The following is a 16,419-nucleotide window of genomic DNA, read 5'->3' on the forward strand; positions in this document are numbered from 1 at the left end:
AACTCTAGCACACAGTAGGTACTCAGAAAATGTTAGCCTCTGTGCTGGACTGATTTCATATTTTACCCCAAGTGGTTCATGTAACTAGAGGGAGTTTTGCTTCACACTATTAAATCCACTTTAAAGAATTAGTATTCATGAAACACTTAGAACTGTGTTTGGCACATAGTAAGCACTATGTGTTTGCAAAATAAAACTTTTACCTTATTTGACTTTTTAAAAATTGTAATTTATTTTTATAAAGAATAATGCAGCTCTGGTTTTGCTACCTATCTCAAAAACTTACTTATAAATGCATACAGTAATAATTTATAAAAAAGAAAATGACTTTACGTATTGTTCATATGTGTACTTTCCAATGAAGTCTTGGAATATGGTGACAATTTAGAAATATGTGGGGTTCTTTTTTTCAAGGTTGTACTGATTAACTCTCATTAAAAGGAACTGCTATATTTTGTTGTTTATTGTAGAATGGAAGCTACAAAAGTATTCATGCAATGGCCAAAGATATAGATCTCCTCGCAAAAAATGCCAAAACTTACAATGAGCCTGGCTCTCAAGTATTCAAGGTTAGTTTTGTTGTTGTTGTTGTTGCTGTTTTCCTTGGTAATAGTAGCTAGTTTAAGGTCAATAATTTTTATATAACAACTTTATTGAGATATAATTCATATACCATGGACTTTACCCTTTGAAAGTATTTAATTTAGGCTGGGGGCAGTAGCTCACGCCTGTAATCCCAGCACTTTGGGAGGCCTAGGTGGGTGGATCACGAGGTCAGGTGTTCCAGAACAGCCTGGCCAACATAGTGAAACCCCATCTTTACTAAAAATACAAAAATTAGCCAGGCATGGTGGTGGGCTCCTGTAATCCCAGCTAATCAGGAGGCTGAGGTAGGAGAATCGGTTGAATCCTGGAGGCAGAGGTTGCAGTGAGCTGAGATTGCGCCACTGCACTCCAGCCCAGGCGACGGAGCGAGACTCCGTCTCAAAAAAAAAAAAAAAAGTATTTACTTTAATAGTTTTTATTATATTCATGGAGTTGGGCAGCCATCACCCCAGTCAATTAACAGTCGCCCTTTATGTCCCCCCAGTTTCTCCAGCCCTAAGCAACCTCAAATCTATTTTCAATTTCTGTGTTTGCCTATTGCCATTTCACACAAATGGAATCATAAAATATGTGATAGGGATTTTTTGCGACTAGATTCCTTCAGTTAGCGTAATGTTTTCAGGGTTTATCCATTTTGTAGCATGTGTCAGTACTGTGTTCTTTTTATTGCTGAATCATATTCTACTATGGGGATATACTGTATTTCATTTACCCATTCATCAGTTGATAGATATTTGGATAGTTTCTACTTATTGGCTATTATAAATAATGCTGTTGTGAATGTTCACATATAAATTTTTATGTGGATGTATAAATACTACATACATATATATATATATATATATATATTTTTTTTTTTTTTTTTCTTTTGGATACATACCTAGGAATGGAATTGTGGGATCATGTGTGGTAACTGTCTATTTAGCTTTCTGAAGAACCGCCAAACTGTTTTCCAAAGTATACCATTTTACATTCCCACCAGCGATATCCAGGTGTTGCCATTTCTCCACATCCTCACCAACACTCGTTTTCCATTTTTTGTTCTTATTATAGATATCCTAGGGAGTGTGCAGTGGTATGGCATTGTGGTTTTGACTTACATCTCCCTAATGATTAATGATGTTGAACATCTTTTTATTTTATTCTTTATTTTGATTTTTAGGTCATTCATATGTCTTTAAAGAAATGTCTGTTCAGATCATTTGCCGATTTTTTAATTGTGTTACCTGTCTTTTTGTTGTTGAGTTGTAAGAGTTCTTTATATGTTCTGGATATTATACCCTTATCATGTAAATGGTTTGCAAATATTTTCTCCCATTCTCTTGTCTTTTCACTTTTGTGATTGTGTCTGTTGACACACAGAAGTTCTTCATTTTGAATTTCACTTTATCTATTTTTTTCTTTGGTTGCTGATGCTTAAGTGTCATATCAAATAAACCATTGCCTAATCCAAAACCACAAAGATTTACACCTATGTTTTCTTGTAAGAATTTTATAGTTTAGCTCTTAATATACTTAGATCTTTGATCCAGTTTGAACTAATTTTTGTATATGTGAGGTACATGTAAGGTAGGAGTCCAAATTCATTCTTTGATATGACATATTATCCCAGCACCATATACTGAAAAGATTATTCTTTCCCCATTGAATTGTCTTGGCAACTTTGTTAGAAATCAGTTGATCATAGGTGTATGGGTTTATTTCTAGATTCTTTGTTCTTTTCCACTCACCTAAATTTCTGTCCTTATGGCAGACCTGGTTAGTTTTGAATCCATTTTTTAGTTAAATATTGACTTATTCCCTGCATTTAAACTTCATAAATATAAAAAGCAATCTGTGTAGTGCAGTACACAGTGTGAAATGACTGTTTCATTGCTTTGCAAATTCCATCTCAGAAGTTTTATGGTTCTGTAATGAATAATTGCTTGTAGAAATTTATTAATCACGTATAATGGGGAATTTGCCAAAGGAGACTCAAAATCTTTTGGTAATAAAATCATTTAAATTTTCTGAATGCTGACTCAAATACTCAAAATTGCTGTTGGTAGTTAATGTTAACTTTTATTTTTCATCTTTTAAGAAATTCTGAGAGAAAATAAGGAAAGAACTATGAAGTCCTTGTATTCCTAGTTCCTAATAGGACATTTTAATAGTATACAGTACTAATTGTTGTTATAGTTAAGAATTTTACTTTGGGTCTAATTATTTTTTCTAACTTGAGTTTTAAAGAGAAGGGAAACTTAAGCAAGTACATTCATTGTAAACTTGTGTATATAATCTTTAATCTTAGAAGTGCATCTTTATTTTGACTTTTAGCTCAGCGTACACAAGTAGAGTTCCTTGTCCGTAGTCCCTCACTTTATCTGCAGTTTTGCTTTACTATGGTTCTGAGGTCAGAAAATATTAAATGGAAAATTCCAGAAATAAGCACTTCATAAGTTTAAATTGCACACCATTCTGAGTATTGTGATGAAATTCATGCCATCCATCTCTGTCCTATCCAGTCACACCTGGGACATGAATCATTCCTTTGTTCAGCCTGTCCACACTGTGTACGCCACCTACCGTTAGTCACTAAGTAGCCATCTCAGTTATCAGATTGACTGTTGTGGTATCACAGTGCTTATGTTCAAATAACCTTATTGTACTTAATAATGGCCCCAAAGCACAGGAGTTGTGATGCTGGCAATTCAAAAAGTTTTAAAGTGCGCCCTTTAAATGAAAAGGTGAAAGTTCTTGACGTAAGAAAGGAAAAAAAAAAAAAGGTATGCTGAGATTGCTAAGATCTACAGTAAGAACAAATCTCCCAGCTGGGCACTATGGTTTAGGCCTGTAATCCCAGCACTTTGAGAGGCCAAGGCAGGAGGATCACTTGAGGCTAGGGGTTTGAGACCAGCCTGGTCTACATAGCAAGACTCTGCCTCCACCAAAAAAAAAAAAAAAGAAGAAGAAAAAAAGATGGATCTGCTGTTCATGAAATTGTAAAGAAGGGAAAAAAAAAAGTTTCTGCTAGTTTTATTGTTGCACCTCAGACTACAAAAAGTTACAGCCACAGTGCATGAAAAGTGCTTAGTTAATATGGAAAAGGAATTAAATTTATGGATGGAAGACTTTGGTACTGTCCAAGGTTTCAGGCATCCACTGGGGGTCTTGGAATGTATCCTCCATGGACAATGGGGCATTACTGTATTATACCATTAGATCTTTGTCTAAATATTACTTGACTAATCAGGAAAGAACTAGGAGGCATTTTAACTTATACTTAATTAGTGACAACTTTATGAAGATAGATATTTTGGAAGCTTGTAGAAAGGTTGGAGGATGCAGCTTTGTGAGTATTGAATGGAAGTCTGCTCCAAGTGGAAAGAGTGCCATAGAAGGTGCCTAGTGCATGAGTTGAGGGCATTAAGCTGTCCTTTTATCTGTTCCTTTTTTAAACCAAGTAATTTTATCTTGACAGGATGCAAATTCAATTAAAAAAATATTTTATATGAAAAAGGCTGAAATTGAACATCATGAAATGGCTAAGTCAAGTCTTCGAATGAGGTAGGTTTAAGAAAATGTCTAGGCTGGGCGTGGTGGCTCATGCCTGTAATCCCAGCACTTTGGGAGACTGAGGTGGGCGGATCACGAGGTCAAGAGATAAAGACCATCCTGGCCAACATGGTGAAACCCCATCTCTACTAAAAATACAAAGATTAGCCAGGCATGGTGGCATATGCCTGTAGTCCCAGCTACTTGGGAGGCTGAGGCAGGAGAATTGCTTAAACCCGAGAAGTGGGGGGTTACAGTGAGCTGAGACCGCACCACTGCACTCCAGCCTGGCGACGGAGCAAGACTCTGTCTCAAAAAGAAAAAAGAAAAGAAAATGTCTAAAACCCTTATGCCTTTATATTTGCTGAATTTTCTAGGTAGTGAAATCAATAAACATAAATACAGTATGTGTTGAATTTAAAGATGATACTTACAGTTAATATTATGATTCTAAAGATAGTAGTAACTCTTAGCCCCTTTGCTGCTGAAGGGCTTCATTTAAAAAGAAACATTTTTAAAAACGTTACATCACTATATACTTTGTACAAATATTATTAATTTGTACAAATATGAATATATATACACATATAATATGGTATACATTAATATTACACAGAATAGATAATAGTATAGCATTTATATATAATATTAATTGTATATATTCATATTTTCGGTAAGGCTATTTAGCCAGGTATCAGGAGATCCAGTCTCATCCTGGCTTTTCCTTGTACTAGGACTGTGACTTTTTTTTTTTTTTTTTTGAGACAGAGTCTCACTCTGTTGCCCAAGGTGGAGTGCAGTGGCACAATCTCGGCCTGCTGCAACCTCCACCTCCCGGGTTCAAGCAATTCTTCTGCCTTAGCCTCCCGAGTAGCTAGGACTACAAGACACATGCCACCGTGCTTGGCTAATCTTTTTGTATTTTTAGTAGCGACGGGGTTTCACTATGTTGGCCAGGCTGGTCTTGAACTCCCAACCTCGTGATCCACCCACCTCGGTCTCGCGAAGTGCTGGGATTACAGGTGTGAGCTACCGCACCCAGCCAGGACTGTGATCTTGAACTAGTCTTAGTTCTAGGATTGCATTTCCCCCCACCTGAAATGGGAAGGTTGGGTGACAACTTTCAAAGCTTTCCTCTGGCCTTGACATTGTTTCAGTATTGGTCCTCTGGTCACTGCAGTGACCAAAAGCTCCCCTAAGACCAGCCATGGTCTGTTCTTCCCTGCAGAGTCCCCAGGGCCTGAAGCAGAATCTGCTGCATAGTAGAAGTTCAGAAGTATTTTAGCATTTCTATTTAGAAGAGAAGAAAATGGTTGTGTGTGTGTTTGTTTACCCAGCACTCTAATTTCAGCTACCAAGTTTCTAAGCTTTTTATCTTATCTCTGGATAGGACTCCATCCAATTTGGCTGCAGCCAGACTGACAGGTCCTTCACACAGTAAAGGCAGCCTTGGTGAAGAGAGAAATCCCACTAGCAAGTATTACCGGTAAGAAAAAGAGTGTTTAGTCTGAGAGTTGACCTGTGCTTTTAAAGATAGGCATACTAGTATTTGCCCAGTGGCTATCTTGAAGGAATATTTTTGGGTATAGTTTGGTTGTTACGAAAATCTGTTGTCAAATGGTTTATTTAAAAGGTTGAGTTACTAGGGTGGGCGCGGTGGCCCTGTAATCCCAGCACTTTGGGAGGCTGAGGCGTGTGGATCACTTGAGGTCAGGTGTTCGAGACCAGTCTGGCCAACATGGTGAAACTCCATCTCTACTAAAAACTACACAAATTAGCTGGGTGTGGTGGCGGGTGCCTGTAATCCCAGCTACTTGGGAGGCTGAGGCAGGAGAATCATTTGCTCGGGAGGTGGAGTTTGCAGTGAGCCGAGATGCCACAGCACTCCAGCCAGGGCAACAGAGGAAAACTCCATCTCAAAAAAAAAAAAAAAAAAAAAGATTGAATTACTAAAGTAGGCCTTACACCACCTCTCAGACGATGCTTAAGCATTGTTGCTCAGGCAGTGTTTAATGTTAGCTACCAATAAAATGTGAGGTTAAATACTAATAGGTTTTTTAAATTCATAATATAATTTGGGTTTTTTTTTTTTTGGTTTGTTTGTTTGGTTTTTGGGATTTTTTTTGAGACGAAGTTTTGCTCTCATTGCCCAGGCTGGAGTGCAGTGGCACAGTCTCTGCAACCTCTGCCTCCCAGATTCAAGTGATTCTCCTGCCTCAGCCTCCTGAATAGCTGGGATTATAGGAGCCTACTACCTCACCTGGCTAATTTTTTGTATTTTTAGTAGAGACGGGGTTTCACCATGTTGGCCAGGCTGGTCTCAAACTCCTGACCTCAGGTGATCCACCCGCCTCAGCCTTCCAAAGTGCTGGGATTACAGGCGTGAGCAACCATGCCCAACCTCATAATAGAATTTGTATCGTAAAATATGAACGTCTTAGAATTATCAGCAACTGTGACTGAGTCCTTATTTTCCACTCCCTCTTTTCTAAGAGGAAAAAATAGTTTTCTTGGCTGAGATTGATTTTGAGAACCATTAAGTACAGAGATAAACTAAGGAGGCAATTGAATAGAAATTATTTTTCTTTTATCTTAACACTTTGTTAACAGTTCCTGTTCCCTGTTAAGTAACCTAATTATTATAACATCCTTCCCTGTCTTCTAATTGCTTTTTTTTTTTTTTTTTTTTTTTGTAGCAATAAAAGAGCAGTACAAGGAGGTCGTTTATCAGCAATTACAATGGCACTTCAGTATGGCTCAGAAAGTGAAGAAGATGCTGCTTTAGCTGGTAGGCATTAGGTTTTGACTAGTGAAATGCCTTCTTAGTGGATCCTTCTGGCTCAATGAAATTGCAGTGATTTTGTTCTGGCCTAGAGTTTGCTGGTTTGAGAAGTACATGCTATTTTGTTGTATTTGATTGTACTCTGGTTGTCAGACTTACCAAAAGGTTAATGCTTTGTCTTGTCTTAAAATTTGTATTTTGGTAAATAATACTTTTGCAAAAATAATTGATAACTTTTAGCAGATCCCGGTTTAAAACCTGTAATGATAAATAGTGAGTACTAGTAAAAGCATCAGGAAATCTCAGAAATCCACATTCATCTTAGATTTTCAGGCTTTAGCTTATATTTTCAGTATGCTCTAATTTCTTCTCAGCTTGTCTTTCTCTTAAGTTTGGTATATTATTTTCCCCTTTACTATAGATTTTTTATGTGTAAAGATAAAATTTGTTTCATTAACTTATTCTGGTATATCCTTTTCTTTTTTTTGAGACGGAGTCTCACTCTGTTGCCTAGGCTGGAGTGCAGTGGCATGACCTTAGCTCACTGCAATGTCCGCCTCCCGGGTTCAAGCAGTTCTTCTGCCTCAGCCTCCTGAGTAGCCGGGACTAGAGACATGTGCCACCACGCCTGGCTAATTTTTGTGTTTTAAATAGAGACTGGGTTTTACTATATTGGCTAAGCTGGTCTTGAACTCCTGCCCTTGTGATCCGCCTGCCTCGGCCTCCCAACGTGCTGGGATGACACCACGCCTGGCCTCAATTTTATTATTGAATGTTACACAACAGACTTCTACAGTTGTATCTTGTTTTTAACTAAATCTCCTATAGAAATTTCATAATCACTATAGACTATTATGTATAATTTTACTTTTTTGAAGCATTGATCTACAGAATTAAGTATTTCTTTATTTAAATTGTGCCTGGTCTTATCAGAAATTGAAAAAATATTATCTTGTTGTTAGCATTCTTTTTTGTTGATTATAAAAGTGACACACGACCGGGAACAGTGGCTCACACCTGTGATCTCAGCACTTTGGGAGGCTGAGGGGGGTGGATCACTTGAGGTCAGGAGTTCAAGACCAGCCTGGCCAACATGGTGAAACCCTGTCTCTACTAAAAATACAAAAATTGGCTGGGCATGGTGGTGCGCCCCTGTAGTCTCAGCTACTCTGAAGGCTTAAGAGATTCACTTGAACCGAGGAAGTAGAGGCTGCAGTGAACTGAGGAAGTGGAGGCTGCAATGAGCCGAGATCACACCACTGTACTCCAGCCTGGGCAACAGAGGCACTCTGTTTACAATACAACTCTGTCTCGGGAAAAAAAAAAAAAAGGTTATATGGCTGGTTACAAGAGACACATCAAATATAAAAACATAAGAAAGTTGAATCTAGAAGGATGGATAAGGCCAGGTGTGGTGGCTCACACCCATAATCCCAGCACTTTGGGAGGCCTAGGTAGGAGGATTGCTTGAGCCCGGAAGTTCAAGAACAACCTGGGCAACATGGCAAAACGCTGTCTCTACAAAAAATACAAAATTTATTCAGGCGTGTTGGTGCATGCCTGTAGTCCCAGCTATTTGGGAAGCTGAGATGGGAGAATCCTGAGCCCAGGGAGGTCGAGGCTGAAGTGATCACACCACTCCACTCCAGCCTGGGCAACAGAGTGAGACCCTGTCTCAGAAAATAAATCAATAAAAAATAAAAATAATAAAATTGGACTTTTGTCTTGAAAAAAAGAAAAGGGTGGCTGAAAGATACACCAGGTAAGTAATAACCAGAGTAGCTACACTGACTTTTGATAAGATGGACTTTCAAATAGAGATCATTACACAGATAAAAAGGATTACCTAATGATGATAGAAGGTTAATTTCGTCAGCAAATTAAACTGTAGAAGAGCTCAAAATATGTAAAACAAGCAGATGAAACTTTACAGAGAAATTTAAAACACTTCCCTTAGTCTGGGAGCCCTCTTCTCTCAAGAGCTTAACAGAAAATCAATGAAGATAAAGATTTGAACACACTTCTTCATGTAAGTATTTGTTTCCTATTGCTGCTGACACTGTGCCACAAACTTAGTGGCTTAAAACAACGCAGGCTGGTGCACTGGCTCACGCCTGTTATGCCAGCACTTTTAGAGGCTGAGGCAGGAGTGTCAGTTGAGTCCAGAAGTTTGAGACCAGCCTGCTCAACATAGAAACACCCTGCCTCTACAAAAAAAAAATTTTTTTTTTTTGAGACGGAGTCTCGCTCTGTCGCCCAGGCTGGAGTGCAGTGGCCGGATCTCACCTCACTGCAAGCTCTGCCTCCTAGGTTTACACCATTCTCCTGCCTCAGCCTCCTGAGTAGCTGGGACTACAGGCGCCCACCAACTCGCCCGGCTAGTTTTTTGTATTTTTTAGTAGAGACAGGGTTTCACCATGTTAGCCAGGATGGTCTCGATCTCCTGACCTCGTGATCTGCCCATCTCGGCCTCCCAAAGTACTGGGATTACAGGCTTGAGCCACCGCGCCTGGCCAAAAAAAATTTTTTTTTTTTTTAAGACAGGGTCTCCCTCTGTCACCCAGGCTGGAGCAGTGATGTGATCTTGGCTCCCTGCAACCTCTACCTCTGGGCTCAAGCAATCCTCCCACCTCGGCCTCGCTAGTAGCTGGGACCACAGGTACTTGCCACCACACCTGGCTAATTCTACCAGAAAAATTTAAAAATTAGCCATGTGTAGCTACTCCAGAGGCTGAGATGGGAGGATCACTTGAGCCTGGGAGGTTGAGGTGGCTGCATTGAGTTGTGATCCCACCACTGCACTCCAGCTGTGTCTCCAAAAAAAATGAAAAGAAAGGAAACCTTTAACAGGAAAGATCAATAAAGTCAAAAGTTATTCTGTTAAAAGCCTTAATGAAATAAACAAGTCTGAGGTGAGATTATCAAGAAGGCATAAATAAACAATATTGGCGGGGAGGAGAGCATACAGAGTTTTAAAAAAGACTGTGTGAATAAGGCTGGGCTTGATGGCTCACGCCTGTAATTCCAGCACTTTTGGAGCCTGAGGTGGGGGGATCATCTGAGATTGGTTGGGAGTTTCAAGACCAGCCTGGCCAACATGGAGAAACTTTCCCCGTCTCTATTACAAATGCAAAATTAGCCGGGCGTGGTGGCACATGCCTGTAATCCTAGCTACTTGGGAGGCTGAGGCAGGAGAATCACCTGAACCCAGGAGGTGGAAGTTGCTGTGAGCCGAGATTGTGTCATTGCACTCCATCCTGGGCAACAAGAGCAAAACTTTGTCGCCCCTCAAAAAAAAAAAAAAAAAAAGTAAAAGGTGTGAATACAGTTATGAAGATATATTTAAAAATTTAGATGAACAGATTTCTAGAAAATAAGTGCCTAAAACGGATTCAAGGATAAAAAGGCTGACTCACACCTATAATGCCAACATTTTGGAAGGCAGAGGCAGGAAGGTCACTTGAGTCCAGGAGTTCAAGACCAGCCTGGGCAACATAGCGAGACCTCACCTCTACAAAAAGAAAAACAAAAATTAGCTGGGTGTGGTGTGGTGCATGTCTGTAGTCTTACCTACTTGGTGGGCTAAGGCAGGAGGATTGCCTGAACCCACGAGTTCAAGTTTGCCATAAGCTATGATTATGCCACTACACTCTAGCCTTGGCAACAGAGCGAGACTTTGTCTCTTAAAGAGAGAATATGAGGTCAGGAATTTGAGACCAGCCTGACCAATATGGTGAAACCCCGTCTTTACTCAAAACAGAAAAATTAGCCAGACGTGGTGGTGCATGCCTGTAATCCCAGCTACTCGGGAGGCTGAGGCAGGAGAATTGCTTGAACCCAGGAGGTGGAGGTTGCGGTGAGATGAGATCATGCCATTGCACCCCAGCCTTGGTGACAGAGCAAGACTTCGTCTCAAAAAAAAAAAAAAAAAAAAAAGAATAAAATACAGTCTTCCCAGTAGAAAACACCAGGCCAAACATTTAAGGAATAGAATTTTAAATAAACTCATGCAGAGAATAGAAAAAGAGCTCCGCAGTTCATTCTGTGACTCTAACATAACCTGTGAATCTAATATAACCTAGATATCAAAGCCGAACAAAATATAAGCACATTGTCTAGCGGTGTGTATAAAAGATAGTAGATAATGACAGAGTTGGGTTTAGGATTAGAAAATATAAAAAAAGTAATATTTACCACAGTAACAAATTATAAGAGTAAAATCATGATTTGCTCAGCAGATGCATTGATAACTGTTTCAGTTCCCATTCAAGATAAAAATTATTTGCTAACTAGTAAGAGAGGGGGATATTGACAGAGTATCTCCTTCTTTTTTCCTCTTGAGACGGAGTTTCGCTGTTGTTGCCCAGGCTGGAGTGCAATGGCGTGATCTCTATTCACTGCAGCCTCCGCCTCCCGGGTTCAAGTGATTCTCCTGCCTCAGCCTCTGAGTAGCTGGGATTATAGGTGCCTGTCACCACGCCCGGCTAATTTTTTTTTTTTTTGTATTTTTAGTAGAGACATGGTTTCGCCATGTTGGCCAGGCTGATCTCGAACTCCTGGCCTCAAATGATCTGCCTGCCTCGGCCTACCAAAGTACTGGGATTACAAGCATGAACTACTGTGCCCAGCCTCCTTTTTTCTTGAGACTGGGTCTCACTGTGTCACCCAGGCTGGAGTGCAGTGGCGTGATCTCAGCTCACTGCAACCTCCACCTCCCAGGCTCCAGCAGTCTTTCCACATCAGCCTCTGGTGTAGCTGGGACCACAGGCACGTGCCGCCACATCCAGCAAATTTTTTATATTTGTGGTAGAGATGAGGTTTCATCATTTTGCCCATACTGGCCTCAAACTCCTGAGCTCAGGCTGTCTACCCACCTCCACCTCTCAAATTGTCGGGATTACAGATGTAAGCCACTGTGCCCACCAAGGGTATCTCCATTTTTAATGGAGAAAAGGTAACAGCATTTCCCTTACCAACAGAAACAAGGTAATACTGTTACCTTTGTTAGTCACAGTACTAGCCAGCCTACAGTGACAGCAATGAAGGTGTAAGAATCAGAAAAAATGTATAAGGATTACAGTTGACAGTTTTTTTAAAAGATGCCACTTACAGTAGCAACAAAATATGTATCTAGGTGTCATTCCAACTGCAGGCTCTTTAGGGGAGAGATCAGAGGTAGTAGAGTCAGAAAAGACTAGTTTCAAATTCTTACCTCCTTCTAGCTCCATGACTCTGGTTCCTAATCCCCTTCAACTGCTTTTATGTGGTGAGTGAACTTGTGCAAGTAATTAAACTCATATGCTCAGTTTTCCCATTTGAAAAAGAAATGATACCCATCTTGTATGGTGGTTTTAGGATTACCTGAGGCTGGTACTTATCAAGCTCTTAACACATAATTGGCCGGGCTTGGTGGCTCATGCCTGTAATCCCAGCACTTTGGGAGGCCGAGACGGGCAGATCACGAGGTCAGGAGATCGAGACCATCCTGGCTAACACAGTGAAACCCCGTCTCTACTAAAAAATGCAAAAAATTAGCTGGGCGTGGTGGCGGGCGCCTGTAGTCCCCGCTAATTGGGAGGCTGAGGCAGGAGAATGGCCTGAACCCAGGAGGCGGAGCTTTCAGTGAGCCGAGATCGCGCCACTGCATTCCAGCCTGGGCAACAGAGCGAGACTCTGTCTCAAAAAAAAAAAAAAACCACATAATTACATTTTTTTTTTTTTTTTTTTTTGTGAGGCGGAGTCTCACTCTGTTGCCCAGGCAGGATTACAAGCGTGAGTCACTGGAGTGCAGTGACGCGATCCCTGCTTACTACAATCTCCACCTTCCGGTTTCAAGTGATTCTCCTGCCTCAGCCTCCTGAGTAGCTGGGATTACAGTCACCTGCCACCACACCCGGCTAATTTTTTATATTTTTAGTAGAGACGAGGTTTCACCGTGTTGTCCAGGCTGGTCTTGAACTACTGGCCTCATGATTTGCCCACCTTGGCCTCCCAAAGTGCTGGGATTACAGGCGTGAGTCACCACGCCTAGCCTAAATTCTTAATAAATGATTATTGTTCTTACCTGGGAGTACATAGCAACTATATGTTTATTCTGATCCATCAAGAAAAATTTAAATTATGGTTCTTATACACTGTTTAGGAGTTTGGGGAAATGAGCAACATATTTTTTATTTTTATAAAATGAATTACGTTTTGTTTGCTTTGGTGTTTTTATGATTTCCTTCTACCTAAAAATTCCCTCAGCAAGGGAATACTCCTCAAGGATGTTTTAAATCAGTGGGCAAAGTCACAGAGACTTAAGGCTAAATTATGTCTGATAGAATCAGCCCAATCTAGGCCGGGTGCAGTGGCTCATGCCTGTAATCCCAGCACTTTGGGAGGCCGAGGTGGGTGGATCACAGGGTCAGAAGGTCGAGACCATCCTGGCTAACATGGTGAAACCCCGTCTCTACTAAAATACAAAAAAAATAAATAAATTAGCCTGGCATAGTGGCACACACCTGTAGTCCCAGCTACTCGGGAGGCTGAGACAGGAGAATCATTTGAACTCAGAAGGCAGAAGTTGCAGTGAGCCGAGATCACGCCACTGCACTCCAGCCTGGTGACAGAGTAAGACCCCCATCTCAAAAAAAATAAATAAGTAAATAAATAAATAAATAAAAAAGAATCAGCCCAATCTAAATTTATACTATCCTAAACTTCATGTTACTGTTTTAATTCTGGGATCTCTGAATGGTTACTTGCTCCTTTTGGCCAGGTATAGCAGACAGTCTCTGAAGAAAGCACATTTCAAAAAGAAACTGTTTTGCAACCTTTAAAACTAGTGTACTTTTACTATTTAATATTCTATTTCTATGTAATATTTCTCTAAACTTGCAATTATGTTAAGCATTTTTAGCCTTATCTTTAATAAACATTAGAGAGTTTTTTTGTGTGTGTTTGTTTTTTAGACGGAATCTTGCTCTGTCACCCAGGCTAGAGTATAGTGGTGTGATCTCTGCTCACTGCAACCTCTGCCTCCTGGGTTCAAGCAATTCTCCTGCCTCAGCCTCCTGAGTAGCTGGGATTACAAGCACACGCCACCATGCCCAGCTAATTTTTGTATTTTTAGTAGAGACGGGGTTCACCGTGTTGGCCAGGCTGGTCTCGAACTCCTGACCTTGTGATTCACCCTCCTTGGCCTCTCAAAGTGCTAAGATTACAGGCGTGAGCCATCACGCCCAAGCCTTAGAGACTTTTTTTTTTTTAAAGTAATTATTTCCTTTATCTTAGATTTTTTTTTTTAAAGGGCCAGACGTGGCGGCTCACACCTGTAATCCCAGCACTTTAGGAGGCTGAGGCTGGCAGATCGCCTGAGCTCAGGAGCTTGAGACCAGCCTGGGCAACATGACGAAACCTCATCTCTACTGAAAAATCCAAAAATTAGCTGGGTGTGGTAGTGTGCGCCTGTCGTCTTAGCTACTCGGGAGACTGATCTGGGAGAATTGCTTGAGTCCCAGAGGCAGAGGCTGCAGTGAGCCAAGATCGTGCCCTTGCACTCCAGCCTGGGTGACAAAGCCAGACCCTATCTCAAAAATAATAGTAATAATAATTTTCAAATGTATTTAGTTCAGTCTGGAAGGTTGTTAAATGAATTTTAAAGTGTGGTTCTTTCTTCATCTCATTCTTCCCTTTATAAATACTTTTTTTGTCTTTCCAGCTGCACGTTATGAAGAGGGAGAGTCAGAAGCAGAAAGCATCACTTCCTTTATGGATGTTTCAAATCCTTTTTATCAGCTTTATGACACAGTTAGGAGTTGTCGGAATAACCAAGGGCAGCTAATAGCTGAACCTTTTTTCCATTTGCCTTCAAAGAAAAAATACCCTGATTATTACCAGCAAATTAAAATGCCTATATCACTACAACAGATCCGGTAAGATGTCTTCTGCATTATTCAGTATAATTTTATTTTGTTGTGGTTGAGCCTGCACATAATGTATTCCTTCCTAAAATGGATAAGGATATTAAAGGTAAAAATAGTGTTTGTTTTTTTTTTCTTTTTAACCTCAAATTTTAATTGTTCATTACCTTTTTTTTTTTTTGAAGACAGAGTCTCACTCTGTCGCCAGACTGGAGTGCAGTGGCACGATCTCGGCTCACTGCAGCCTCCACCTCCTGGGTTCAGGTGATTCTCTTGCCTCAGCCTCCTGAGTAGCTGGGACTACAGGTGCACACCACCATGCCAAGTTAATTTTTGTATTTTTATTTGAGACTGGATTTCACCACTTTGACCAGGATGGTCTCAATCTCGTGACCTCATGATCTACCCACCTCGGCCTCCCAAAGTGCTGGGATTACAGGCGTGAGCCTCTGCACCCGGCCTTAACTGTTCATTATCTTATAACTGAACAAAGTACAAAAATCTTTCAGCCTTCATCTTTTATTAATATTTTAATTATGACAGTCTGTATTTAAGTTCTGTATCTATAGTTGAAACCCCAGGATAAGCATAGTCAGTTCCTGGAGAATTCATTAACTGAAACCATACCAGAAAGATGATTCATCTTGTTCTCTTTTTCTGTTTAGAAAATGTTAAAGTGATCATTGGGCTACCAGACAGAATACTTAAATCACAATACTATCATTAAAAATAGTAGGATGTCTCAACCACAAAAAAACAACCCAATTCAGAAATGGGTAAAGGACTTGAGTGGACCTTTCTCCAGAGAAAATATACAGCTGGCTAATAAGCACATGAAAAGATGCTCAGCATCACTAGTTATTAGGGAAATGCAGTTCAAAACTGCTGTGTGACACCGCTTCACACTCATTAGGATGGTTACTTTAAAAAAATTATTATTATTATTATGGTTACTTTAAAAAAATTATTATTATTATTATTATTATTATTGGTGTGTATGTGGAGAAATTGGAACCTCTGTGCAGATAGTGGGAATGTAAAATGGTATAGACACTGTGGAAAACAGTGTGGCAGTTCCTCAAAAAATTAAACATAGAATTACCATATGATTAAGAAATTCCATTTTGCATATGTACCCCAAAGAAATGAAAGGAGGGTCTCAAAGAGGGATTTGTAAACCTATGTTCACAGCAGCAGCATTCACAATAGCTAAAATTTCTGTTTCTGTAAAAAGCTGAACAGGTGACCATTCCCAAAGAATCATAAAAATTCAAAACATTCAAAGGAATAAATATCTTTAAGAAGGCCGGGCGCGGTGGCTCAAGCCTGTAATCCCAGCACTTTGGGAGGCCGAGATGGGCGGATCACGAGGTCAGGAGATCGAAACCATGCTGGCTAACACAGTGAAACCCCGTCTCTACTAAAAAATACAAAAAATTAGCCGGGCGAGGTGGCGGGCGCCTGTGGTCCCAGCTACTCGGGAGGCTGAGGCGGGAGAATGGCGTGAACCCAGGAGGCGGAGCTTGCAGTGAGCTGAGATCCGGCCACTGCACTCCAGCCTGGGCGACAGAGCGAGACTCCGTCTCAAAAAAA

At 40.4% G+C, this 16,419-nt stretch overlaps 1 protein-coding gene across 9 annotated transcripts in view; it reads left to right on the forward strand.

Moving 5' to 3' along the window:
• The window catches only part of PBRM1 (polybromo 1), a 149,138-nt gene that overhangs the window by 37,034 nt on the left and 95,685 nt on the right, over positions 1-16,419 (forward strand). For all 9 annotated transcript variants that reach the window (XM_025375914.1, XM_025375916.1, XM_025375920.1 and 6 more), the window contains 5 exons: positions 471-569; positions 4,067-4,152; positions 5,531-5,626; positions 6,837-6,928; positions 14,625-14,838. In XM_025375914.1, the coding sequence (XP_025231699.1) occupies positions 471-569; positions 4,067-4,152; positions 5,531-5,626; positions 6,837-6,928; positions 14,625-14,838 (587 nt within the window). The remainder of the gene's footprint in view (positions 1-470; positions 570-4,066; positions 4,153-5,530; positions 5,627-6,836; positions 6,929-14,624; positions 14,839-16,419) is intronic.

This window comes from Theropithecus gelada, chromosome 2, assembly GCF_003255815.1.
Source record: "Theropithecus gelada isolate Dixy chromosome 2, Tgel_1.0, whole genome shotgun sequence".
Classification (NCBI taxonomy): domain Eukaryota; kingdom Metazoa; phylum Chordata; class Mammalia; order Primates; family Cercopithecidae; genus Theropithecus; species Theropithecus gelada.